Source organism: Fonsecaea pedrosoi (assembly GCF_000835455.1).
Source record: "Fonsecaea pedrosoi CBS 271.37 unplaced genomic scaffold supercont1.3, whole genome shotgun sequence".
Lineage (NCBI taxonomy): Eukaryota > Fungi > Ascomycota > Eurotiomycetes > Chaetothyriales > Herpotrichiellaceae > Fonsecaea > Fonsecaea pedrosoi.
In genome coordinates, this window is record NW_013550613.1 from 4,566,862 (window position 1) to 4,594,224 (window position 27,363).

Consider the following 27,363-nt stretch of genomic DNA (forward strand, 5'->3'; position numbering starts at 1 on the left):
TAGTGCGGAAGACACGAATTTAGAGGTGTCGAAGAGAGGCTCTGGATGTTCGAAGCACGGAAGAGTATCTCGACAGCAAGAAAGGGGGCACCTTGCGAGTATCGCGATTGTCTCTAGCACCCAGAGGACGAGGCTCGGCCTGGCTGTGAAACTTGGAAGTGAACAAGTGGATTTGACTCTGGACCCCGCAAACCGAGGTACGTACTTCACCGAGCCTGTGCGCATGACGAAAAGGGAAGGGCGATTATTAGAGCTTTTTGGGAGAATATCGACTAGTGCCAATTTCCATGCCGCATGAGGAAGGATGCTGATTATCTCTATTGTCTATACAAGTACGAGTATGTCCAGAGGTCCTTTTCAACCTCGCATCATCTCAAAGAAGCAATCATTAACGTCCTTGTTCCCTAGGCAGGTGTGCAAGTTGACGCAATCTCTACTCAGCTGCCAAATCACACCGACACTGCCATCTTGAAGGCCCAACGGCCATTGTCAAAGCCAACAACATACCATCTCGCAATGCTTGGCTCAAGGCAGAATACCATCATCAGGCGTCCCGGATCGGAAATTCATGCCACTGCAGTGGTATTGATGGAGTTCCCACCGGAGCGCTGCATAGAACCAAATCGGGACTAGCTTCTAAAGCGTTGTTCGCTTGCCAGGCTTGACCCGTTGAGCAGCGCAACTCGTGCCCCAGACTCTTTGCTTGATGCAACTCTCGACCTCAGCTAGTGTTGTGGATCTTGCGGCTTGGTATTGACCGATGCTGTCTCTGACGTCGACCATGGAGGCTTTGGAGCATATCGCCAAGTACATCTGCCTTGAGCGATGCATGCTGTTCGAGGTATATATACCCGTGGTAAAAGCCATGGCTTCGCCTCTGAATACCTCTACAAGTATTGCGACAAAGTCATATCAGAATGTATCTCACTCTACAAACTTTGCTTCTCATCTCTGCCTCTGCCCGAGGCGTCCTTGGTGACTTCCTGGGCCCAACCTATCCAGCTCCTACGGATCTTGCCGGCAATGGTAGTCGTGTCGCCACGGCTTGGACGAATCTCACCTCGACTCTCAATGGGTTCATCAGGAATCCAAGCACCAATCTGACCAGCCCTGCTGGGTTGAAAAACATCACCTTCTCCCTGGGCATGTTCTCAATCCACGACGCCTCTGCTGCCAGGTCGTTGCAGTTTCATCACACGTCCGAAGAGATTGCCAACTCAACCACTGGTCTGAAGAAAGTGGACGGAAACAGCATATACCGAGTCGCCAGCATCTCCAAAATTTTCACGACCTTTGCGGGAATGCTCAATTTGAACGATAGTGATTGGGATCGTCCTATTACCGACTTTATTCCGACGTTTGCAGCGTATGCAGCGGCGCATCCGGCAGAGAATGATTCTACGCTTACTGTCGCCTGGGACAAGGTCACACTTGCTGCTCTCGCCAGTCAAATAGCAGGCAATCCACGAGACGTCACACCCTTTGACCCGGGGGACTATCTGTTTCTGGTCGGTGCCAATGCGCTGTTGAACACATTCGGGCTGCCACCTCTGAATGAGAGCGACCCGCTGGCCGCCCCTCCATGCTTGGTCTCTGCACTCGCGGGAAACTGGACCTGCTCCAACAATGAATACGCAATTGGCGCCGCAGGTCGACCACCGCTGTTCCAGCCTTGGACCAGTCCAGCCTATACAGACTACGGGTATATGTTGCTTGGTGCAGCGATAGCCAACATTACTGGTACCTCGATCCACGATGTCTACCGCGAAAGTATCTTCAGCCCTCTGGGAATGGCTTCTTCATACTCCCAGGTCCCCAATGCGTCCGAATACAGCCAGTACGTCATTCCTGGCAATGTCACCACAGCGGCATTGACAGACGGCGAAGCTCTCGATGTGACCGTACCCTCGGGTGGCATTTTCTCCACCACGAACGACCTTGCGAGATTGGGTACGGCTATTCTAAATGGAACCCTTCTTGACCTCGACCAGACACGCAAATGGATGAAGCCAGTCACGCACACTGCCTTGCTCGAATACTCGATAGGCAGACCGTGGGAGATATACCGTTACACACACCCGGAGACTGGACATGTCACCGACATCTACACGAAGCTGGGCGACTCGGGCTACTTTGGCGGCTACATAGCGCTCATCCCCGACTTTGATGCAGGCTTCAGCATCATCGGCGCGAGCTCTCTACCCGAGCGTTCTCCGTTGACTGCCTCCATAGCGGACCTCGTCACTGAAAAGATGCTCCCCGCTTTGGCTGCTGAGGCGCAAGCTGAGGCGCGACAAGGTTTTGTGGGCACGTACACATCAGAAGACGAGAATCTCAACAGCACGTTGACATTGGCCATCAACCCACAAGGGAAACCCGGGTTGGTGATCAGTAACTTTGTCAGCAACGGCACGGATGTTTTAGCGAGTGGCTTACTCGGTGACAGTCCGGTGAGGCTCTTGCACTCGATATCTGATCGAGCCAACGGACGAGTCGCTTTCAGGACTTCCTCGTTTCATGCCACCTCGGGTGGACTGTTCTCTCGACAATACAACGCCAACATTGACTGGCTCGCGGGTGACTCGCCGACGTATGGTGGCATTGGTTTGGGACTTTTCGTGTTTGATCTGGATGCGAGCGGCGGTGCGGTCGCAGTCAGCCCTGCGGCATGGAGGACGAGACTCGTCAAGACGAATTAAAGCCCTACACTGGGTTGTGTCCTCACGGAAAATAGATGTATGACTCGTTGATCAAATCTCGATGGGACTTTTGAAGGACCTCTTGACCTTTTCAGAAGCCATGCGACAGAATAATAACTTGGTGGTCGACCACAGGGGATGACAATCCGTAAAGGCCTAGTTAGTCTGTACTTATGGGAGGAAATGCCTAATAATGGTCCTGGGCTGGCCGTGTAACGAGTATTCTCCGGTGTCCTCCCATCACCACCACCAACGCTCCAAAGTATATGTAGAATGGTGCCTATGTAATTGCTGTGCTACCAACCTATTGCCACTGGTGCCACTGTACGTCCTTGGTACAGACGTACCATGCGTATTATACGTACCGCAGCGATCTACAACGCCAACGCCAATGCCAATGCCAATGCTGTGTACTTGTACTTGTGTGCTGTCGGTCCGTCCCCAAACCCCGACCCAGACCAATCTCCATTGGCTCTTTCCGTCGGGGAACCAAATCGTTCCGGGCGGCCTTAAAAACACACGTTCGGTATACGTGTGTATGCAGGTACTTACTTCTCTTTCTCCCCCAGACCAACTAGAAAGGATATTCGTTTTCCCTCCGTTGTCGTTTATTGTCGTTGCCGTCGCCCACCCGCGCGCGCGATGGTTGCAGTCCAGAATGCCTGGTGTTCCCTCCGGACGAGGGTGCGATGCATGTCGGCAGCAAAAGAAAAAGGTATTACCAAGAAAAAAATCACAATGAGGTCCGGTGTGGTGATGCTAAGCTCCAACGTCTATCCTCCCCAATTTAGTGTGATCCCACCACGCACCCGTGTCCGCGGTGCAGACGGCTTAATATCCCCTGCGTCGGACTCGGGAGGCGTCGGTACAAGTTCGTGTCCGACAACAACAGCAACAGGACGTCAACCACGCTGTCGGGCGACGCTTCAGTTCAGACACCAGAAGCTGCTGGGACCAGGACGGGGTCCGCCGCTCAGAACCCGCCGAGTTTCGACATGCTCACGATATCTCGATCCCCAGTCAACGACACGGCTCGACTCGCGAGTGCCTTTGCCGATAAAATCAAACCCACCCTTGGTGTCCAGTACAATCTGGCCTGGACGTACGGCGACTATCTCAACCACGTCCCAGCTCGTCTAGGCATGAACGAGGCTCTGGATAGTGCCACCGACACCTTCTTGACGGCTTTTGCGACGCTGGCGGATCCGCTCGGCACCAGAAGCAATCCCGTTCTGCTGGAAAAATACGGGCAAACCTTGGCCATTCTGAGAAGGTGTTTGGATGACCCCGTCAAGGCGAGAAGCCCGGAGACGCTCTGCGCCATTTTGTTCCTGTGGAATTGCCAGGTGAGACTTGTCCAAGCCCTGACAACCCGGTGCCACCGTTCCTATTTTGTTGCTAATTCCCAGCCGCTCTAGCAGTTCATATGGCAACGGAACGGGCCCATCACCGCACATGCAGATGGTGTTGCCCAGATTCTCAAATTGAGAGGAAGTGTGGACAACTGTCACGACCCCTTCGAGTCCAATCTACTCCTCAGTCTGCGTGCCGTTGTGGTGAGTCCCTGTCTGGAGGCGCCAAAGGTTCCTCAGTCGCTGACGTTCGACACCCTTTCCAGCTTTTTGACTCCCTCTTCAATGGCCGCATCACTTTCACCGACCAAGAGTGGGTGTCCATGTTCGATAGCCAGCTGTATGACCTCAGTCCGGAAGGCCAGGCGGTACAACGCTTGACCCGTGTGCCGAATCTAATGCGTCGAAGCAAGGCCTTCCTGATGGGGGACCTGGACTCCCGGGATCAACTGGCCGACTTGGAGAAAGAGGCCCATGCACTCCGCGCAGAACTCGAGCCCGCACTCTCACTCGTCCGGCAGCGATGGGAGAAGGTCTCGGCGAACCCAGACAGTGTGTTCCCACGAATGCCTCACCTGGCCGGCCTGGCGCACTGCCACTTCCTGCGGTCCTACGCCCTCGTCCTGACCATCGCCATCCTCATCAACGAGACACGGCTGGCCGTGAGCCTCGACGCGGCCGAGATCCTGCAAGAGTCGCACGAATTTTCCCTCGAGATCGTCAACCTGTCCAGACTCGCATCTCCGTACCGACCCCTCGGCGCGTCTGCCCTCGGCGTCTGTCTCCTGGCCGCCGAGACCGGGGCGGCCGATGCAGAGACCAAAGAGTCCGCCAGGAGTCTGCGCATGGAGTATGCCAGCGATTTCCAGGGATATCAAAACGTGGAGGCTCGTCAGGATTTGCAGTTGGTCTGTGGCCGTGAGTGGTCTCGATATCTGGCTCGGTAGACGACTTCCAGATTTGTGTACCGGGGATTTCTCGACGCCGCGGAAGGGGTATAGTGTGCATACGGAGTATATTGGTTCGCTTAGAGATGGTTCGAGTGTCTAGACGTCATAGCGCTGCGGGAGACATGTATTGACGAGATGGATCTTTAGAGTTATAGGTGCCTCTGCTATTCTGGGATCCCTAGATGAAAAACCAAACAGGGTCTGCAAAGGATGTACCTGTCATGTCCATGAATGTGCGCGGGAATGAAGAGTCTGGGATGGGACGGGTCGAATTCTCAACAAGGCACATTTTCTAGCCGTTTTAGTACAGCTGTCCATTAGTAGCCAATTATATCGCCATAATCTTAGACTTTCTACTCTAAATATAAAGCGGCAATGGATATCTACCCAATCAGGTGGGTTGAGCTTTCACCAATTCTCAGATACTCCTGACTGCCTATTTTCAACTCACAGTCCAACTTGATGCTATGAACGCCACTCTACCTTGAATATTTGAGGGTTTTCAATTCCCTGGGTTAAAAACCACGTATGAGGCTGTTTCCACTCGGCGTGGCAGCCCGGTCACACGGGGCTCACGTGTCGAAATGGAGCTTTGGGAAATGTGCTATTGCCGGTACTGCTTGCCGACAACGACGACGACACTTTTCCAGCCTCAAGTCCAGCCTCAAGTCTGCCAGAAGTGATGACGTCGACGACTCCGACTCCCTGAGAATCCTCTTCTGCGGCACCGACCAGTTCAGCGTGGCCTCGCTGCAGGCTCTGGCCCAGTACTCCAAGACCCGCGGCAGCAACGTCCGCTCCATCGACGTCGTGACCAGGACCGACAAGCGAGTCGGCCGGGGCCGCAAGCTCGTCAGGCCGCCGGCCATCAAGCCCGCCGCGCAGGAGCTGGGGTTGCCCGTGCACCAGATCGACACGTTCAGGGGTTGGAGTCCGCCCACCACGGCAGCAGCTTGCAACCTGATCGTCGCCGTCTCGTTTGGCCTGTTGATCCCGCCGCGAATCCTCGGGGCCGCGAAATACGGTGGTCTCAACGTCCACCCGTCCATGCTCCCGGATCTCTCGGGCCCGGCGCCGATCCAATGGGCCATCATCCTCGGTCGAGAGAGGACCGGTGTCTCGCTGCAGACGCTCCACCCGACGCGCTTCGACGAGGGCATCGTCCTGGACCAGACGCCGCCTCCGGGGCTGGAAATCCCGCATCCCAACGACATCACGGCACAAGAACTCACGAGCTACCTAGCTCTCATTGGCGCCCAGATGTTGGTCAATGCCATCCGGAACCGTCTTTACATCCCGCCCTACAATGCTGTGGATTCCAGCAATATGGCGGGCAAGGACCTGACGCGTGCTCCAAAGATCACGAGCGAGCTATGCGCCATCGACTTTGAGGCACTCACGAAACCCGAGATCATCAGGCGAAACCGGGCACTTCAGTCTCTTCATGGATTTGTGAGGTTCGGCCCCGAGCCGTCCCAGGTGCTCCGTATCAATTTCGGAGCGGACATGAGGAATATAAGAGATGGAGACGTCCCAGAAGAAGTCCGGGTGGCAGCGCAAGCAATGCCGGCTGGCGTTCCCTACGCAATTATTGCTGCACACGAGAATGTCAACGAGAGTTCAGAGCCTCTAATCATCAACGCGCGGCCAGACAAGTATCAAGAGGGGTGCCAAATTGTCATTCCCACCATCACTGTCTCGTCCAGGGCAAAAGGTCCGGGCGCAGGAGCAGCCGCCCGTGCCAAATTCTTCTCACAGCCCGAAGTCTTTGGCAAGTACAAGTTGTATCGTTTCTCCCACCCTATCTCTGGATTTCCAGAACCACCATTCGTTGAATGCACGGCACCTCCACCAAAACTTGGTCCCAGCGGTCTAACGAATGACAACACCCGAATCTAGTCTTCGTCAGCGACTCCCTCTGGAAGGATGGGCATTACGTGGAACTCACCGACGACAACCTGCTGGCCGGTCATAGACGTGTTTTTCGCTAGCGAAATATAGGCATCTGCGCAGTCGTCGAGTAAAGTCTGCGAAGGCTGTCAGTTGGGCGGATATTATCCGGAGAAGCGGCCATACCTCTTGCTTAAGAGCGGCGCTGTTCTTAACAGCCTGGATACGCTCCTCACTGAATTTCAGGCCCTATTGGTGGTGTTAACGCCATTGTTTTGCATTCGCACGTGCAGATACAGAAAGACCTACCCATTCCGTCAGGAGAAGACCTGGCAGCACGGCATTTATACGGATCTTTGGCCCTTGCGTAGAGGCGAGGCATTTCATCAGATGTAGACCTGCAGCTTTACTGGTGGAGTACGCCATTGAGCTTCCGCCGCAGCTTATACCCTGACCCAACTTCAGCAACTGCTCCGGTTCGAAGAATCATCAACCTACCGCAACAGAGGAAGAGATGATGAATACGCCGCCATCCGGGTTCTTGTTGAAGATCGGAGCAGCTTCCTGCATCAACACGAGGTGGGACATGACGTTGGTGGCCCAACACTGTGACAGTCAGCTAAAGGGATACTTGGCTGCGCATCATTGCCATACCTTGTCCCATTCAGCATGGCTCATATCATAGATGTCTCCAAAGTTCGTGAACCTAGTCCAGCCAGCATTGTTAATGATAATATCAAGTCCTCCCAATTGCTCAACGCTCTCTTTCACTAGCCGCACAGTGTCGCTGACGACTCCAATGTCCTGGGTTTTGGTATGTCAGAAAGGGCGACCTGTTGTGTTTCAGGTGGCTCAGCATTCTCACAGCCTGGATTACGACAGCCTTGACCCCCAGCCCTTTACACTTCTCGGCGACCTGGTCGGCTCTGTCTTTGCTGCTGACATAGTTTACGACAATGTTCGATCCTTCTGCTGCGAACTTCTCACAGATAAGCGCCCCGAGGCCCCTGGCGTCTTTTTGTTAATCACATGTGTTCATGCCGGAGCTGACCGAGAACTTGCCTAGATCCTCCTGTCACCAAAACATTGCGGCCTTTGAGAGAGTATGGCATATTGGTGGGGTGAAAATGGCCGGGTTCCTTTGGATCGGCTGATCTCGCGTTCAGATAGCAGGGGAGTCAATTGCGTTAATAGTCCGACTCTGGCAGAGGATAGGAGGTTATTATCGGATTTTATAAATCCGGCTTTCGACTCGATATGCGGGGCTGTCATAATCGAGGCAAAGAAGACCGTGCCCTCGTCCCTCTCCCCGGAACGAGTCCGGAAAACCGCGATTAGGCCGTTGATTGCCGCGGTTGTTTGACTAGTTGTGGTGTATCCGCCAAGGTGTTTTCCCATTGGAAGCCTCACGAGATTTCTTCCATTGCACATGCCTCGTATACTTTGATTGAACGGTTGATGATGACTGTCGGTGCAGCCCACGAATGGGGTCGTTGTAGGTATAGGGATATGCTAGGACTTCGCGCAAGACTATGATGGCTTCCCCTGAGAATCGTAAACGTGGACACAAAGATGAGGCAAATTGTTCATCTACACTAAAGGACGATCCCAGCAGGACGAAATACAATATTCAATGTGAGGTTGGGGGGTATGACTTCCTCGTAGCATCATCGCAGTATCGCTCCTTCCCGAACGACAATGACACCAGCACTTCGTCTTGCCTGCGCCTGCACCTGCTACTGCATGCGTCGGGATGGGCTTGCCATGGCCATGACTTTTCCTCAGCTTTAATTCAATTGCCATCGTCAGCTCCGCGAAAGATGCTTCTGCGGCTTCGTCCAGCTTCGTAGAGCCTCCAGTTAGGCTCATCCACCGACCTCCCTCTTCACCTCCTCACCTCGCTGTCGTGGGAGGCACATGGCTCAGGTGTGACCAGAAAGATAATGATCGTCCTGTGACAAGGTTTGTGTCGTTGTTCGGCCAGCATGATTTCCCACACACGATCTCGGAGCAAAGGCTCATTCTCCATCTTTTCCTTTGACACTATTCGATCGTTCAGTCGTGCCGGTTCACGACAAGGTAAGACATTCTCGAAGTCACATTATCACCGGCTGACCTTTCATTCCAGCATCTCGGATTCCCTCAAAGGATGAACTGCGTAATCGAACAGAGTCAAGCCTCTCTTATCGATGTGATCCCAAAAATCAACCGCCAGCCTCGCCCGAGCCGATTTCCCCTGGCCATGTCGTGGAGGAATCTGTCAAGTCAACTCCTCAATCACCACAAGAACTGGGAGATCATGACGTCGGCCAGCAGACTCGGGGAGATGCAGAGGCTGCCGTGCTGCCAATTCAGAGCACCCGCCGTCGAACAAATCGACTGCGTCCCAGATCGTGGCTGCCCTTTTCGCGTTTACCCCCTCAAAGTCCATATCCTCGCAGCATCTCCACTCAATTACCAAAGACCGCCAGTACTTCCACGGTCGCTCGGAGTGTCATTTCTGCTCCCGTCCTCACCAGTACCACGAATGTCACCGTGGCTCGAGCTGAAGGAGTCCATTGTGGAGAAATGTTTGATGTGGCTTTTGCTCAATCCTCTTGGAACTCACAAGTTGGCTGGGTAGCAAGTAGCAATCAGGACACTGAAGGGTCATCGCGTCACGCAAAAGCTTCCAGTGGACGTTGTGGTGAAAGTCCCGGAGGCATTGCCAATTTGACGACATCGAAACGAGGAAGGATTTTGCGACTCAGGAATGCCATCAGGAGTAGGATTCGAAACGGGACTTTACGCCCAGCAGGGATAACGGCACAGCACAAGCAAATTCCGGAGACACCTGGAGATGTGCAAGGCGATGAAGGGCCGACATTGAGGAGAGATTTGCCCCATTCGCGAGCAGAAACGTTGAATCTCTATAAAGGCAAGATCAAAGGCTTCACAGGAAATGGTCACATTCGACGCAAGTCTGTGAACACCGACAAAGGTGCAGCAGAATCAAGAGGGGGAGACTCGCCTCTTCTTGGTCGCGGCGACATCATAGACCTTCCCCCGACAGATTTCGCTGCCGAACACAGCGACAATGAGTCTGGGTTTGGTTCACTCACCAGATCATTTGCCAGCGCCGTTGATAAACTGGACTTTTACTCTAGTCTGCCACGCAACATGTCTTTCCTCAGGTCCAAATCCTCCTTCTTCCATTCTAAGCAAGGAGGGAAAGGAGGCAACGATCAAGATGAGACGAGCCGGCAATTCCCACCAATTTCGCCTTCCAAGCCAGCGCCTCCAGTCGCTCAAGCGATAGCTGCGTCATCCCAATCAGATCTCTTGGGCGGTTTCAATCCCAAGGGCCATCTTCAAAAGCCAGCCTCAGCAGCGAGACATGATGGGCTACACAATTCTCGATCACAAGAATTCGGGCCCAACCAAGAAGACCAGGCAGGCCGACAGACTGCGGTCGCGCCATTGGTGTTTTCGGCCGAAAAGAATGGCTATGTTCCTGCGGCGCCGATAGCTGGATATCCTAGAGGAGTCAACCCGTTACGTATGCATCCGCCTGGAGCCATGGCTGTAGCACCATCCGTCCTAGACCAAGCATCACAAGCATTGTCCCTTGACCATAATGCACCTCTCACCTGTCCGCGGAGACACACAGCAACCCCCAACAGCGAGGACCGTGAAGGCTCAGATACGGCTTCACTCGAAGATGCCCCCATCTATTCACCTTCTCTCGGAGATCTCAGCCAGTATGCTCGCGATACACCTCGCTCAGGAAAGGCCGTCCCTTCTGGAGGCAGTCGAGACCAAGACGGGCATTCAGTGTCTGCCCAAAGCTCTGGCAAAAAGGATCTCACTACCAAAGGACAAGCCGGCACATTAAAGAAGAGCAGGAGTGGTGTGGGATTGTTCTCGAAATCCAAGTCCGAAATCACGTCCACAACCTCTACTCACAGCAGACCGCAGGCGGAATCACCGTTGTACCAACGTAGCGGTAATCAACAGGGCAACACGGACAGTGGCAAAGGAAGGACGGTGAAGAAAAGTAAGAGTTTACATTTTGGAGGACTTTTTAAGAGGAAGGATACGGCTGACCTGAAGTCGACAATGGCATCGTTGGCCTTTCAACCAGCCACACCATCCCCACTTCGAAAGGTGATGCGCTTTGGCAGTCAGTCAACCCGAGGTGGCGGCAACTCTCCTACAGCACCGTCGGCAAAGAAAGAAAGCGAACAAAGTACCTCGAACTCGGTACCCTGGCAAATGACCGCAGCCTAAGAGAGGCGAGACAGGAAGGTCCGAAGCGGGTCCAGGATGAAATTAGTGAGGACTGTTTAGCATGGGTATTTGATACCTCGCATGTGGTACGAGAATCGAACAAATGTCACTGCAGGATGGTCGGCATGGCGGTTCTGGATTTGGGGATGTATGTGCGAGGTAGAATGAATGATGGAATGCAGAGTAACCGAAGAATGAGCGCATGGTGGCTGGGTAATGTTCGAGAAGATGGCACCTTGTATTACGCCCAAAGATGAGGTTTCCAAAAGGGGAGGCAAGCTGGACTACTTGTAATTGTATGGAGAAGATCGACAGAGGACGAGCTTCGGTTGCATGCACTGATCTGCATATCTCTAGCCTTCCTGTCAACAACGATGTCGGCGCCTCATCAAGCGTGGCGGATCCTGAGCCAGTCAAAAGCACAATCAAGGGTTCGAAGGACTATTGCCGCCTAGATGTCAATGGCCGCTCGACCTTGCAGCGACATGAGGCAAGAGATGTAATAGGTGTGAACGATGAAATGAGTAGAGATTACATAATCTTTTGCTATTCTTGATTTTTTCCGAGCTCAATCTGGGCGGTTCAGCCAGAATGGGACATCCGGGAAGTCTGGATGTCTGGAAGCCTAGAGCTCGCCTTGCGTGATCAGTGTCTGGGGTGCGCTGGGAAAGTACTAGGTACGAGTAGCTGATAATATGTGGTGGTGGTAGGTGTGGGTAGCCATTGCCGTGGCCCAACTGCGCCCTAAGACTTGCTCTGGCGGTTAATTGCGAGGCCCCAGCAGCCGGGCGTCGGACTTACCGCCTGTGCAAGTACAAAATTCACTGGATGGAGTCCTCGCCCTCTCCCCGGTTGGAGCCTCACAAAAAGCCACTCGCACTGGTAGGGATTAGGCCGGGGGACAGCCATCTCACCGCCCACCGCTGATGCTTGGGGTTGCGGTTGATGGGCTGCTACTGGGGACGGAGAAGTTGCAAAATCAACTGACGCCTACTTGCAGTCGACCTATCCGCCAGCTCACACTCACCAAATGCTATGTACTAGGCACACTCGTATTGTCTCTACTACTACTGGTTCTCTTCCTTTTTCCCCCCTCCTCCCACTTAATCTCTCACCTTCTTGTTGTCCATCGTGTGCAGTACATGACTCCCTCATTATATATCGCTTGCTCACTTGTCCTGATCAACCCTCCAAGTTTGACATCAGCAAAAGGTCCAAAGGTACTGATATCTGGCGCCAAGTCAGGGTTCCTGATCCCAGGGTGCAAGGGTGCCAGGTTCCACATTTTCCAGTGGGTGGCAGGCTGCGGTTGTAGCCATTGAGCCAGAAGAGTAATCCAGCCATTGCTGGCTCCCTGCGCAGTCTTGGCAGGAGCTGCTCGATTCTGACCGAACTCCTTGTCGAGAAACCCAACTCATCCTGCAGATGGTGTTTCCCTATCCTCATCCTCCATTGATCACCACAATATCCCGCCGCATGATCCGATAGCTTTGCTTGATCTCTTTAGAAGCGTAAGATGGCCCCCTCTTCCCACTTCTTGCTGCTTGCAAAAGCATTGTTGCGTGTTTACTGATTTGTTGCAGTCACCGCGGTGGCGGAGGTGTGAACCGCCCTAAGGCATCGTTCGCACTTTGTACCTACACAGCCCTTCCGACGCCCTACCTTCTCTGCAGAATAGCATTCTTGTCGAACAAGTTCACTCCTCGCTATCCCGGTATACCACTTAGTCAGTTGAATTATTCGTCACAACCATGGCCTCGTCGTCCTCCAACGTTGTTGGGGTGCACTATCGCGTCGGGAAGAAAATAGGAGAGGGCTCTTTCGGTGTCATTTTTGAAGGCACCAATCTACTCAACAACCAACAAGTAGCAATCAAGTTTGTGAGTTTATGTTGTCGGAACGACCATCGTTGTTTACCGGTCTAACGAAATGGCGAAAAAAAGGAACCAAGAAAGAGTGATGCCCCTCAGCTGCGCGATGAATACAGGACATACAAAATCCTGGTCGGCTGTCGTATGCTACACCTATCCCATTATGAGTTTCTGTACCTGGGAAAACTGATTTCGTCGTCCAGCTGGCATCCCCAATGTCTACTACTTTGGCCAAGAGGGCCTCCACAATATTCTTGTGATCGATCTCCTCGGCCCAAGTTTGGAAGACCTCTTCGACCACTGCAACAGACGCTTCTCGATCAAAACGGTGGTGATGGTTGCCAAGCAGATGGTACCAAACACTCTCCCTCCGAATCAACTGCTGATGCTAACTTGTTGGTCGCTGTCGAGAGTACAGACGATCCATGAAAAGAACTTGATTTACCGCGACATCAAGCCTGACAACTTCCTCATTGGCCGGCCAGGGACCAAGGCTGCTAACGTCATTCACGTCGTCGACTTTGGAATGGCCAAACAATATAGAGATCCAAAAACCAAGCAACACATCCCTTACCGTGAACGAAAATCGCTATCGGGCACTGCACGTTATATGAGTATCAATACACATTTGGGACGAGAACAGTCACGACGAGACGACTTGGAAGCTCTGGGCCATGTTTTCATGTACTTTTTGAGAGGCGGGCTACCATGGCAGGGCCTGAAGGCAGCCACGAACAAACAAAAGTACGAGAAGATTGGTGAGAAAAAGCAGACGACAGCTATCAAGGATCTATGCGAAGGGTTTCCGGGTAAGAAACCACCGACCAATTGTCTCCAACTTTCAGAACTTGTTTGCTGATTCGCGTGGCAGAGGAGTTTAACAAATATCTCAGCTATGTCCGTAATTTGGGCTTCGAGGACACTCCGGACTACGACTTCCTCCGGGATCTGTTCACCCAAGCGCTCAAGAACACGGGCGAGGTGGAGGATGGTGAATATGACTGGATGAAGTTGAACGGCGGTCGCGGATGGGAGGCTGTTAAACAACATCCGTCGCAACTTCATCTGCACAACACCAATCCCCCGGCCGATGCCTCTGCTCGTGCATTGCACGGAGCGTCTGGCGTCCGAGGTTCAGATGGTCAACGACCTACGCGAGACCGAGCAGCAATATCGGCCGACCGTTTAAACGCAGCGCAGCCCCCGCCCCCAGGGTCACCAGCGAAGCCGGGAGTAGCGGCCATGGGGAAGAGCGCTCGAGATCGCACAAGCGGCGCCGCCGGGGGCAATCTCCCAAAGAGAAGCAGTGGCCTAGCGGGCCAACTGGACATGAACACGCCTCCAGCAAGTACTCAGGCGCAGTTCCAAAACAGCAACGCCAACTTGGTGAACCAGCAGGCGAGGACGAGCCCCGCGACAGGGGCCTTGCAGAATAACCAGGGCCGAACCACACAACAACAGGAACAGCAACCTGGGTTTTTCCAGAAGATGATGAAGGTGCTTTGTTGTGGTACGTGTTCCAGGCATATGATATTCTCTTGACGTGAATGCTGACGTCTCACTAGGTTGAAAATGCCGATCATGATTATCGCTTGGGCGATCTAAATGTCACGGATCTCGACGACCAACCCCCCGTGCTTGACCACCTACATTGGTGGATTCTGCTCTGTCAGCACGGAACGAGAGGTATTCCTCTGTGCTCGAGGTCTGGACCCTTCTCTATCTGGCACCTGTTGGCTCGAGGAGAATGACCAAGACAACCCTTGTCGTCACCAAAACAGGCGGTGCAGGCAAGGCTAAAATCCTTTGACGACGGATCACGATCACTTTTGCGCATAGCATCTTTCCTTGTTCCCTCATCTTTTTCCTCGGTATGTAAAAGGGTCAGCAGGGTGTTATCTATGGCAGCATTTTTTGGGTTGGGGAGCAGGGTGTTTCCGGCGTCCGCGGCATCAAGACTATCGGCATTACCTCGAACAACGAGGAGCAGGAAAAAAAGGAAACTACAACATCAACAAGAAGAAGCAGCGCCGACTTTGGAGCAGGCACATATCAGGGGTCTCAGGTTTCTATCCCTTTGTTGAAAGGCTGGATGAACTGGTGTAAAATAGAAAAGAATTCCCACACAAGATCCAAAAAAAAAGTAAGCAGGAGAAGAAGAACCACACAAGGACGGCGGTAATGAAAAGACCAAAGATTTGCAGTATGGAATATGATGCATTCTCTTTTGATTGGAGACACACCAGAGACACCACAGCATTTGGTTCTCACACCAAGTGGGATCAAGTCACGGAACACGGCATCAAAATGAAGTCCTCACTGGTGCTGTAGCTGGGCCTTTATGATGGTCGGGTTTTGGTAGAGACAGAATAGCTTGGCAGGCACCCACTACACAGCCACAACACATGTACTAGTTAGAGATACAAGGACCTTGTACGAGATACTCGGGTGCTTGTCGGTCTGTATCTGGCTTGGCCCCATACAAAAGACTAGGGGAGGATATGACGCCAATGTCTTGATGTCGATGATCATGCCAGGCACCAGGAACTGAAGCAGGCGGGCTAGCGTCACTCTTATGCTTATAGACATGGATCTGTGGGAGACACTGAGATATTCGGTACAGTAGTATTAGATTATGGATTCACGACATCATCAAGCAGGAAGCAGGAAACAGGAAGGAAGCGGGCAAGGCACACGAAGTGACCTAAATAAGTAACGACTACTTAGGTAAGTTACCCCATATGTATCACCAGTACCAGAACCAATACCAGCTCTTGTACCTCCCTAGTATGTTAACAAAGCAAGGCAGACACACACTCTCCCACACTCGGTGCTGTCGGTCATTCTGGTCCGCCCAGGGCCCAAGGGGAAGGAGGGGCGGCTCAACCCAAGGCCACACCAGGTGATTGTGGCTCCTAGTATTTTAACCCGAGGCGGGTGGCATGTGGATCACGGGTAGAAACTCGACTCGCTGCACCAAAAGGCAACCCAAGGACTCGAAAAAGGCTTCTACTCGTCAGAAGATGTGGATTTGGGGGGGTATGCTATCATGTTGCAAGAATCTCCTTGTGTGGAATTTGGCAGGTTTGTTAATTTAGCTTGATTTGGGGCTTCCACGCCTCTCACTTTTGAGTCACTGGTTGATTGCTCAGAATATGATGGTTGGATGGACGAATGAATGGGTGGGAGGGCAGGTGGAGTGATTAACGACGAGCGGCCGACAGCGGGAGCAAGGTACGGGTATTTATTTCATCATAGAGATACTTGTACCTAAGAGTGGTGATGGGAGGTACTTAGGTACCCCGGGATCCCTATACTCCATGCGTAGGTGTACCTCGTAGGGCCCCAAGCATTGCCAGGTACTGTAGATACTAGGTACCGTCCCTGGGCTTTGCTCTTCTGCAGCTCTGCAGGGATCTTTCGGCTGCCTTTTCGCACACACTTTAGAGAAATAGAGGGCCCCGGCTAGTCGATGGTACCTAGGGCAGACCTCCCAACACCCAATGGGAGCCTTTAGACTGACTTCCCGGCGTGGCGCTTCGCTCGTTTCAAGTGTATTTTGTTAACCACCTTTCTTTAGAAGACCCTCCCTCTTCCCACCCCCCATTCCGGCATCTCGCATCTTGCATCTCACACTTACATACCTCACACTCCTCCATCCCGCTGTCGTCTTTCAACTCCGGTATACTGCATGTTTCGTCGCTATCCAATTTCTATACATCCTTCACCTTCTTATCGACTGTATTGCCTTTGCTTGTACGATTTTCGCCGTCGTCATCATTTGTAGACGTCTTGAACTTGCCGCCATCCCCACAACTCGCTCAATTCGCCAGCTCGTCGCCGCCCGCTATTATATCACACTCACCGAAGACCTCATCCCCAAACCACCGCGAAGGGTATCGGCTCATTTTCGCACTTTGATCGGTGTCGCACTGACCAGGCAATACTGTGTCTGGAGAATTCCAATTGTTCACGGCGCTCTACAAGTACTTATATCATCATCATCCGAACTGCGGCATAGCCTCACTGCGCGGCTGAGTATGGCCCCCAGCCTGATCCGACCACGCATTCATATAAAGGCATCTTCTCTGACTTACTGCGCCACAGACTAGTTCATAAGGTGTATTTACATACCATATTCTGACTCCCAATTGAGTCCGATCTCGAACCGTACACCGGCCCCACGACGGGTCTATACTCCGAGAGGAAGCATCGTTCTTGACAGCCAGCCCCAAGCGGTTCATAATCCTTCCCATCTGGCCCCTTCTCCGCGCCTCTACTAAATCGGTGGATTGTGCCTAAGTGGTTTGTGTTGAAAAAGATGGACAATTCTCGAGGGAGATCTCCCTCGAGAGGCAATGCGCAGCACATAAGCCCTCAGCCTTCCCCCAACCACTACCCCGGCATTGTACCAGGAGTAGACCCTTCTGTTCAACAAGCTCTGACCACCGGCAAGTTCAATACCTCTGGCAGCGTCTTCAACAACCCGTTCCTTGCTTCTCAGCAACAAGGCGGCCTCCAACCCATCCCAAACGAGCCAAGTTTCTATGATAACGGCCAATATCAGAACATCTATTCAGACAATCAGTTCGGGGGCCAGGGGCTGGGTCAGCCCTTTAACAGCGGGGACTTCATGTACCAGGGCGAGGATATATCCGGCGATTACAACCAGACCTATTCACTGAACCAAGCCTACGACATGAATTCCCAAACCAATGTGAACCCGGCAGAATTGAGCAAGCTATCTCCGCCGCAGGATCATCAGTCCCCGAATTTGCATCCTCCAGAAAATCACTCGTCCCAACCGGGTTCGCCTGCGTCGACAAACGGCCAGTACTACACTCCTCAGCATTCAAGAAACGCTTCCCTCGATCCGTCCAGTGCCTATTCTGGCTTGAGTTTTCAACAGCACCGGAGGGCACCCTCTGAACATAGCGATATTTCGTCCGCAAGTCATTCCCCGTATCTGTCTCATTCAGAATTGCACAACACAGGAGGCGACATCAACCACTCGCCGTATCTCCCCGCGCAACCGGACACAAGTAATGCGTTCGGCATGGAAAGCTTCAGTTTAGGCGACCAGGCTCCGTACCGATCTCCGAGGCTGATGCCCAACATGGAAGGCAACCAGCAGGGTCTTGGACTGGATGGGAGTGGCTTGCGTTTGGGTCAACCTCTCGGAATCCCCGTACCCGACGTGTATACTACACAACCACCTCAATACCAGCCTCCCGTTGTTCCGAGTAATCATATACGGAATACGTCGGTCGTTTCGGACATTGGTCAGGCTGACCAGTTTCAACCTCCAACCATCAACATCGAACCGGCACCGGTGTCGAGACAGCAGAGCTTTGGACCGCAAGGCGAGACTACGGAAGGTGCCTTGAGTCCTCCGTCCAACAACAGTATGCTCCTCTATACCCGATTATGATATGTGAAGAAAGCTAATCTGAGATCTAGGGGGCCGCAACCGAAGCAAATCCGACGTCACATTCACACGCCCTCTGTCAAGATCGAGTTCGCCAGGGCTGACCGCGACCAACGCCAACCGCAACAGTCTTTCTGTCCGGTCTAGCACCCCTGAAAGAGGCCAATCGCTGTCTCGAGAATCATCTCCTGGACCGGGTGTGCAATCTGGACGAATCGACAAGAATCGCCGAGCCAGTACCTCGTCGATGGGTCAAAGCAGGGATTATATCCTCGATCTCGCCGATCCCACCAGACCAAACGCGTCTCCATCCGGGTCAAATACGAGGGTCCAAAAACATCCCGCTACGTTCCAATGCAATCTATGTCCGAAGCGGTTCACAAGAGCGTATAATTTACGATCGCATCTGCGGACTCATACCGATGAACGACCCTTCGTCTGTACAGTGTGTGGCAAAGCATTTGCACGACAGCATGATCGAAAACGTCATGAAGGCCTGCACAGCGGAGAGAAGAAATTCGTCTGCAAAGGCGAGCTCCATTCAACACCGGGTCAGCATTGGGGTTGTGGGAGACGGTTCGCAAGGGCAGATGCACTTGGTCGACATTTCCGCAGTGAAGCCGGACGGATTTGCATCAAACCACTCCTCGAGGAAGAGAAGGCAGAAAGGCAGAACAGAGCGATGATGGAGCAGCAGCAACAGCAGCAGGCACATTTTGCCCACCAGGGCGGGCTACAACCCCTTCCTCAACCGATGATGATAGGTATGGATCCCACCACAGGTGCTGGTGGGTTCGCATTACCCGCAGCGCTTCTGCAGCAGTATCCTGCATTGCAGAACATAGATTGGTCGCAAATTTCGACCGTCGACGACCAAGGAGACCTCAGCGATGTCGGCGGTATGGGAAGAGCAGGCTTCGATGCATCAAGCGGCGGAGAGTATTATGACGAAGACATATCTGACGGCTACGTTAGTGGCACCGGCATGGATTTTTCGAACCCTGGGGCACAGCAGATGTACATGGGTAGCTGATCCCGTGACTGAGGTTGTTTTTGACGTTCGTTTGTGTGACTTTGATCTTGCGATGATATCCCCAGTTTTGCTCGTTTGTTTCCCTTTTGCGATGGCTTCTCGTTTTTGGACTGGCCTGATGATCAGAAACGGGTTTCGGTTGTTTGATAGACTTTGTTTCCATGATCCTGACGACCACGGCGGACAGCAACAAGGGTGCAAGTGGAGGGCTTTGGATGAGCCCAGATATACCACCCCTGTAATGATGCCAATGAAATGATGCAGTTGATGGGCTCTCAAACATGCACGAGTTCTCTCAAATCGTTCCTAACAGGATATTCGTGACAAGACCAGAAGGGGTCCGCAAGGTGTGGATACTCAGAGACTGGACAGAAGCGGCGTTTCACGAACGGCGTCCTCATCTGAAGAGTACGTCCGCCACAAAGGACGTAGGTAGGTGCCAGGCGGACAAACCCGATTTGGGTAGGTGAAGAGTGTCCGCTCAATCTCAAAGCATTTATTGTTCTCGCGATGCAGTTGAGGCCCTCCTGAGACACATCATGACTTGTTGAGCGGCTGTTGGTGTGGACTGTGAGAGGAGGGAAAGGTAAGTCTGGCTGCGGTCTGGTGATCGATGAGAGGACATTGAGGCAGTGAGAGGTGGTCAAGCTGGCAAGGCTGGCCAAGGCTGGACAAGGCTGCCAAGGCGCTAGTATTTCCCCAGACCAAAACCAATGTCGACATCATATCCTCCACCTCTACAGCACAGTATGGCATGGTCAACAGTGTGCTCACTCGTCTTCACTGCGGGTGTGGCAGAAAAGATGGGTGAGCACACTGTCGCCAGCGCCAAGCTATGGCATACACGAAATTCTCAACGCTTTTCAAAAGTGTCTTCGTCGGACGGTTCACTGTCGCGCTTCTACTGTCCTTCGCACACCCTCAACCCGCGCTCGATCGCTGCCAATCGTTCAACCACGAAGCGCGATGGGCAAGAACAACTCAAAGAAGGCTGCGCGCCATGCTCGCATTACTCAGGACTTCTTTAACCAGGTTCCGGAATCATCTACGGAAGAATCGGCCAAGACCACCACTGAGAGGCCTTCAATTTCTTTGCCCACGCAAGTCGCCAGAGCACTCAATTCTTTTGTCAACACTTCAAACGCTCCCAATCCTACCATCTTGAGTGGCACCTTTCAACAGATCGATCTGGGCGACGACTACAGACAAGTTGTGAGTTTCTACCCATGTTACAGCGAGTGACAGCGATTTCAGAGTCTCCTCATTACTGACACAAACTCGTCTCGTGTTTGCAGGCCTGCTTACTCGGAGAGCGTGTTTTCCACACCTTTGAGAGGAGCAAAGACGCCGCTCGAGATCTCCTTCGTCACTTCTTCACCACTGCTTACTTGACTGTTGACCAGTCGACTGGCAAGAGGGAGTGGCGTGTTGACACGGACGTCAAGATTGAAATTGTTCACGCTATCAAAACCAACAAATTCATCGGCCTCTTCACCAGTCAGAGACCTGTCAAAGGCACCAATCCTGTTGAGTTTGAGGACGTCATTGACTCTCCATCCTTCCTCGACGAATTTGACGTGATTGGCATCATTGTCGACTTCTTTTTCGACTGGGCGGTTGAGTGCGCAGATTTCCTCCGTCGTAACCCAGACCACAAAGCTGTCGACATTCCCTTCAAGACCTACGTCGAACACTACCGTCCTTTCACCTGCATCGGCATCATCGAGATCGCTGCTGCCATCAGAAACGGAAAGACCATTGACATCGACCCTCGACCTCTCGAATTCTTCATCGCCGTCAGAATGAACAACATGGCTGATGAGCAGAATCTTTTCATCCAGGGTAAACCAAAGAAGACTGGCCGCAAGAACAACAAGAACAAAGGTGAAGGCAAAGTGAAAGCTACTGAACCAGACTCCAACAACATGGAGTACACTGCCAAACCGGTTGAGAAGAAACAAGATGACAAAGACAAAGCCGCCGACATGGATGTCGCTGCCAAACCTGTTGAGAAGAAACAAGTTGACAAAGATCATAACACCAAGAAGAATGTCGCTGTCAAAGGTGCCAAAGACTTGGAAGATGACAAAGAAGATACCAGCGAGGATGACGCTGCCGCTGCTACCGCTGCTGCTGAGTCCTCTGTCACCAAAGTCGAGTCCACTGCTGAAGATGTCAAAGGCAAACAGGTCAACAAAGATAACATCACTCTCCCTCTCGCCACTGCTACCACAGGTCGCAACATTGCTGTCACTCCTGATGAACCTCTTGCTACCATGACTGCTGGAATTGTCACTGCCTCTACTGGTCGCAACATCACTCCTGACGACCATGTTGCTACTAGAACTGCTGGAGCTGGCAATGCCGCTGCTGGTCGCAAAATTACTGTCACTCCTGATGACCATGTTGCTACTTTGACTGCTGGTGCTCGAAATATTTCCATCAACGACACACGCACAGATGAAGATCCGTATGGTCTCCGCAATCGTCGTTCGAAATGGTCTACTAGTGCTCATGGTTCTGCCACGAACAAGTCCACTGCTGAAGATGACGATCCGTTGAATCTTCGCGCTCGTTCAAGACTCCCAGCTGCATCCGTCATCCACACCGACATGTTCACTGACGCTGATGGTCCTACTCCTACTGGTCCTCCAATTCCTGGTCCTGCCACCACTGGTCGTACCTCTGCCGGCACTCGATCTGGTTACCCTGATCTGGAGACTATCCGAGCTCGTCGTCATGAAAGAATTCGTGAACGCTTAGCTAGACACGGCGCTAACTTTCCTACCGCAACTACCGCTACTCCCACGACTGCCACTGTCACGACTGCCACTGCCACTGATGCGCCTGGTACTGATGAGTGCACTGCACCACCTCCTCGTGTTTGCCCTGGTCGTCGTCAAGCTTCTGCTGCGACTGCAGGATCCAGCACCACTCCTCAACAGCCACGTGCCGCAGAACCACGTGAGACTGCCATCCAACGCCTTGCCAAGAACCGACTCTACCAGGAGCTCCAGGATCTTGTCAACACCAACTTCCCTTCTGCTGCGGCTCGCCGCACGGCCTTCGCGCAGGCCAGACAGCGCCTTCTACATTCCGAGACGGTGGCGGCGGCACGCGGAGAGCAACCTCTGCGTGCCACTGCCACCAAGGCGACGCAGGAGGCATTGACAATCGGGCGCGATGACGCGTTGAACGCGGTCCGGCAGCAACGTGCTGCCGAGGCCGCTCGGATGAGGGCCAGCAGGGCCGGAACGGAGGCGAACGCTCGTGCCAGAGAGCAGGGGTTCGGGTTTGACATCGGGGGGATGGGCGGGTGGTATGGCGAGTTGGAGGCCATGCAGATCCAGGGTCTTGGTGGCAACAAGGCCACTGGCAAGAAGGAGGACGAGGCCAAGGAGAAGTGAGACGGCCGTCCCTCACGGCAAGTTCCCCTTGGGGGTTTCGCGTGTTTAGAGCTTGGGTGAGACAAGATGACAGGATGACAACGCAAGGAGGCACACCGAGGCACTACAATAGTGCAATAAATGTCAACAACATTCACAATGTTTTCTTCTTCATTGCTTTTCTCGTCAGTGCGTTGCTAGAGTCCTCGTCGCCGCCCCCGCCACCGTCTCTCACTCTGATCGCCATGACGGTCTCCTTACGATGTCGTCGCCGCCGACCACGTACATTAATGATCTACCACAGCACATCCTCTGTTGTGCTTACGTGCCACCGCATTCGAACCAGAGTCCCCAACCCCCCCCCACAACTCCCCCCGGGCCCCCTCTCATTCGCTCTTTTGTTGTCCGCGGTTCGCCGCCCCGTCTATATTGTGTTGCAGACGAGTTGTGTCTGGCGTGTATCTAGCTGTCATCTACCTATCTACCTGTCCACCTGTCCATCCGTCCTATCTCCTGGAAGTTGTACATCGTGTGCACCACGGACCGTCATGATGATCGTAACTGCGATGGCGGAGGTCGTGGTGTCGACAGCCACAAAGAAGATGACCACGATGACCACGACCATGGCCTTGACGGTGACCATGGCCTTGATAGTGACGACCAGGATCGTGACGGCGAAAGAGACAGTGGCATCGACGGTGGCGATGATACCGACGACGTTCTCCTCTCCATCATCTCACTCAGTGACAGTTGGCATGTCAAGCTGGCGCTGGGTGCTTGCACGTTCCTTCATCTACCGAACCTACCAACCTGCCAATACACATGTCTATCCGTCGATCTATGTGTGCGGTAAGTACATAGAAATGGAAATGGGAATGGAAATTGTGTGGATGACAGTATTTCGTAGTATCACGGTATCAAAACCTCTATTTTCATTGCCTGCCTCGTATCATTATTGTTGATGTTGATTTTATCGGCGTTGTTGTTGTTGTTGTACATATCTCTCAATTCTATCCCGGAACTCTTTCCCTTCTATACACACGCACAAAATGCTCTCTAACTCCAAAACAGGCAAAGAGGCAGAACCATACGAGCATGACATGTAAGCAAAGGAAAGTTGGATGGTCCTCTGTCAGAGTCCATGACATGTCTTGGTCTTCGAAGGGGGGGGAAGGACTGAGGACATCCAATGTGAGGAAACCCAAGAATACTAAAGTGGTGAAAACGACTGCAAAGTCGCTGTTCATAGAGAAGAATCTTGGGATGTGTCCCATGCGCGCGAATGGAATGGGACCTTGGCGTTCGTTATCCGTTGTCACTCATGATCCATGGGGGGATAGATGATGCGTCGTTGTCAATGCTTTCAGGAAGGTATCCTTGTCTTCAGCCACGATGTCTGTAGGTTGCGTTGGCGAGGACGAGTCTCCGCAATAATATCTTGGTCTGCGAACAGAGTGGCTGTTTCCTCACTTCTATCTGTTTGGAACCTTCAGATCGCACACGTCCATGGGTGTAGCGCGAGGTGAGATAGTGCTGGAAGCACCCTCTGTTTCTGGACGTCGAAGAGTTCCTGAGGCTGTTGACGACAGAAAAGACGACGACAGGGTGTTGTTTGTCGTGGTATCCAAAAAGAAAAGGAATAATGTGGGTAATGCCGTAAGAGACCGTTGCCGTATCAGAATCCTTGCTAGATGAATTGTAAGCTTGACCATCCGGGGCCAAACTTTTCAAGCCTCCTCCCTGGCACCCTGCTTCTCCCTTTCAATCTCGACCGACTCGCCGGGAGGTGTCGAGAGCATGCTTGACGGATTGTACTCCTTGGGAGCTGCGGACACGCTCGACGTCGACTGAGGCGGGACGTATGCGCTCGATAGGCGGGGGAAGCAAAATCCTGGGTGCAGGATGGTTTGGACCAGTGTGGCGATGATGACCATGCTAGAAAAGAGCTCGAACATCAGTCTTGTGGATTCTCAGATTGGTTACTCGGTATGGGAGGATTGGGGAGGACATGGAAGTGATTAGAGATGACGATAGGAGGAAATGGGAAATCGGCCAATACATACCATCCATCAAGCGCAATAAAGGCAGGCTCAAACTGCATCACTGGGTTCGCCCACCCACCAGCCATTTCGACGATACGGTAGATACACCGAATCAGAATCGCCACGTAAGCGACGATGAAGCCGTACACAAAGAACCGGAATTTCCTGTCACTCAGAAAGCCGCTCGCCTCGCGGGATAGGGGTTCGTCGCGCCCTCGCCAGCGGCTGAAGACGTACCACGACGCAGCACTGCCGAAGAAAATCAAGGTGACTACCTGGAAGGCAATACCGGCCATCATCAAGTTGTCGCCCGTGTCTTGCTGGGATTGGTTGTCGTCGGCCGTGGCAGCCATGCCGCCGCCAATTGCCTGGATGATCAGGGATATGAGATCTCCGGTGATGAAGATCCATGTGTACCAGTTCGGCCTGATCTTGGAGTACTGTGGCCCGAAAGCGAGGGTGATGTGCTTGAGAACCAGGTAGATGGCGGCAGAGTTGAAGGCAGGTCCCAAGATCAGACAGCAAATCTGGATCTGGAAGCCCACTCTGTCGAACGGATTGTTGTGCAGTATCACACGGCCAACGTATCCGAGCGCCTGGTCGACGCAGGCCAGCAACATGGCAATCAGGTACGTCCATGTCTTGTAGCGGATGCCACAGAGAAGTTGTAGGGCGCCACACATGGCGAAAAGGGCCACGAAGAGGGCATTTGCCCCGATCGAAGGAAAATAGCCATAGATCGAGTGCTCAACAGGACATCGGGGTGTGACATCGGTGCAGTTGGCGAGGGGCAGAAAAAACGTCGAGTTGTCGTTGTTGTTAGCCATTGATCAGGACAACCCCGGGGGGGGGGGGGGGGGGGGGGGGGGGTTCGAGGATTAGACAATGGGTAAAGGTGATAGAGTAACAACGGGGGATACCAATGGTGATACTCGCACGGCTTTTGAAGGAGTCAAAGAAGAAAAGACCCATACAGAGATACACCTATATGTACTCGGAGTCATACATGATGGATCCCCAGGCACCAACGAAACCAGGAGCCGACGACACGAGAGCTGCAGAACAAGGCTCTCGGATTGCCAGGGACGCGAATACGGATGATTGGGACATGACAATCCGTCCCTGGGCGCAAGGTCTAGGCAAAACACGAGGCATACGATAGGGCGGCTTCTGGTGGATACACATGGTTTGTCTCGAGATCTAAGAAAAGGCGTCTCGTTGCCCAACTCGTGTCTGTCGAGACGCATGCCATGTGGTTGGACCGTCGACCCAGGGTGACTACCATAACCCAATGACGGCGGAACAAGTCAAAAGAAGGCTCTTTCCCCCATTGCTCATTGCAAAAGGGTATTGGATGCTGTGGTGTGATCTCGCAAGCTGAGCCCGAAAGCGGTTAGGACAAGGCTGTACCCACCAGCCCAAGCAATACCGAACCTGGGCAACAAGGCGGAAGGAGTTTTCCGTAGTCTTGCTTAAGCCTTGGTAGCGTTAAGATGGATATGCAGGACTTGTATTGTGCCGGTGGTCAAGGATCATCCTAAGGAGCATATCCTTGCGATATCAAAGTCGAGGTTGAGAGCGAGAGAGGGAAGTTGGGAGTCGGAGAGTCGAAGCCGGAAGAACATTTCCTCCGTGCCGAGGATGTTTTGATTCGGCTCAATTCCTCGCATCGCACACACAGCGCAGGCCATGGATGAATTCAATTCCTTCACTTTGCATTCAACCAACTTGTTATCCCTGCGCTGAGATAAGATGGCGTCTCTTCGGACTGCTTCCGGTTGTCTTACTACCCTTTCTGGGCCGCATCTCTGCAACCATGGGTTCTGTCGCACCCGAAAAGTCCGAAGTTGGTTGCTACCTCTGCGTATTTCGTGTCGGAACCCGAGATACGAACCGAACAAGCCCCCTCCTTGACTGGGTCCATGACGCTGAGAGAGCCTCCTGTTTCCAACCTTAAAATATGGCTTATCCCCATGTCCAGAGTCCGCGACGGCAATCGTCCGAACAAGCCTCAAAAGAAATGCTGCGCACAATCTTCAAAATGGAACAACAAGCGCATACTGTGCGCTTGTCGAGATGAGCCACGAGACACGCATGGCTAAAGACCCGCAACCAGAACCACGTCCTCGGATATGAAACAGACTGCTCTGGTGTCGCCCCCTTGCCCATCTAGCTCCATACTTGGCATACGATGATCATGCACTGACTGCGTGCTCTGCGAGAAAGGCATCCATCGTGGTTAAAGTGACATTGTGACTATGGTGCATTCCTCTAACTTGACGCCAGTTCTACAGATGCGACGTAGGGAGAAGAGCTCGCTGAGATGGGCACAAATGAAAATCCAGTGGTCACAGTGTTGCTCCCTCCATTACCCACTATTGGCCACCATCGAAGGTTGACAGCTGTCAGAGTGACGCCCCTCACAGCAGACGAGAAATCAAAA

General features: G+C 52.9%; 9 protein-coding genes across 9 annotated transcripts; 7 read left to right on the forward strand and 2 right to left on the reverse strand.

The window, feature by feature from the left end:
* Positions 1-917: 917 nt before the first annotated feature.
* On the forward strand, positions 918-2,699 carry Z517_05586 (uncharacterized protein; the record flags this gene model as incomplete). Its single annotated transcript, XM_013430913.1, has 1 exon — positions 918-2,699. The coding sequence occupies one exon, from the start codon at positions 918-920 to the stop codon at positions 2,697-2,699; it is 1,782 nt and encodes a 593-aa protein (XP_013286367.1).
* Positions 2,700-3,437: 738 nt separating this feature from the next.
* On the forward strand, positions 3,438-4,998 carry Z517_05587 (uncharacterized protein; the record flags this gene model as incomplete). The annotated part of the gene is made up of 4 exons (XM_013430914.1): positions 3,438-3,570; positions 3,630-4,045; positions 4,118-4,255; positions 4,318-4,998. The coding sequence occupies 4 exons, from the start codon at positions 3,438-3,440 to the stop codon at positions 4,996-4,998; spliced, it is 1,368 nt and encodes a 455-aa protein (XP_013286368.1).
* A 531-nt stretch (positions 4,999-5,529) lies between these two features.
* On the forward strand, positions 5,530-6,900 carry Z517_05588 (uncharacterized protein; the record flags this gene model as incomplete). Its single annotated transcript, XM_013430915.1, has 1 exon — positions 5,530-6,900. The coding sequence occupies one exon, from the start codon at positions 5,530-5,532 to the stop codon at positions 6,898-6,900; it is 1,371 nt and encodes a 456-aa protein (XP_013286369.1).
* Positions 6,901-6,945: 45 nt separating this feature from the next.
* On the reverse strand, positions 6,946-7,978 carry Z517_05589 (uncharacterized protein; the record flags this gene model as incomplete). Its single annotated transcript, XM_013430916.1, has 6 exons — positions 6,946-7,140; positions 7,201-7,341; positions 7,390-7,497; positions 7,546-7,695; positions 7,757-7,898; positions 7,971-7,978. 6 exons carry the CDS (start codon positions 7,976-7,978, stop codon positions 6,946-6,948), a joined length of 744 nt encoding a protein of 247 aa, XP_013286370.1.
* An 898-nt stretch (positions 7,979-8,876) lies between these two features.
* On the forward strand, positions 8,877-11,160 carry Z517_05590 (uncharacterized protein; the record flags this gene model as incomplete). The annotated part of the gene is made up of 2 exons (XM_013430917.1): positions 8,877-8,970; positions 9,020-11,160. The coding sequence occupies 2 exons, from the start codon at positions 8,877-8,879 to the stop codon at positions 11,158-11,160; spliced, it is 2,235 nt and encodes a 744-aa protein (XP_013286371.1).
* A 1,751-nt stretch (positions 11,161-12,911) lies between these two features.
* Positions 12,912-14,573, forward strand: Z517_05591 (uncharacterized protein; the record flags this gene model as incomplete). Its single annotated transcript, XM_013430918.1, has 4 exons — positions 12,912-13,040; positions 13,104-13,173; positions 13,235-13,840; positions 13,903-14,573. The coding sequence occupies 4 exons, from the start codon at positions 12,912-12,914 to the stop codon at positions 14,571-14,573; spliced, it is 1,476 nt and encodes a 491-aa protein (XP_013286372.1).
* A 2,779-nt stretch (positions 14,574-17,352) lies between these two features.
* Positions 17,353-19,492, forward strand: Z517_05592 (uncharacterized protein; the record flags this gene model as incomplete). Its single annotated transcript, XM_013430919.1, has 2 exons — positions 17,353-18,436; positions 18,492-19,492. 2 exons carry the CDS (start codon positions 17,353-17,355, stop codon positions 19,490-19,492), a joined length of 2,085 nt encoding a protein of 694 aa, XP_013286373.1.
* A 966-nt stretch (positions 19,493-20,458) lies between these two features.
* On the forward strand, positions 20,459-22,899 carry Z517_05593 (uncharacterized protein; the record flags this gene model as incomplete). Its single annotated transcript, XM_013430920.1, has 2 exons — positions 20,459-20,704; positions 20,788-22,899. 2 exons carry the CDS (start codon positions 20,459-20,461, stop codon positions 22,897-22,899), a joined length of 2,358 nt encoding a protein of 785 aa, XP_013286374.1.
* A 1,706-nt stretch (positions 22,900-24,605) lies between these two features.
* Z517_05594 (uncharacterized protein) lies at positions 24,606-25,747 on the reverse strand (the record flags this gene model as incomplete). The annotated part of the gene is made up of 2 exons (XM_013430921.1): positions 24,606-24,813; positions 24,942-25,747. 2 exons carry the CDS (start codon positions 25,745-25,747, stop codon positions 24,606-24,608), a joined length of 1,014 nt encoding a protein of 337 aa, XP_013286375.1.
* Positions 25,748-27,363: the final 1,616 nt, after the last annotated feature.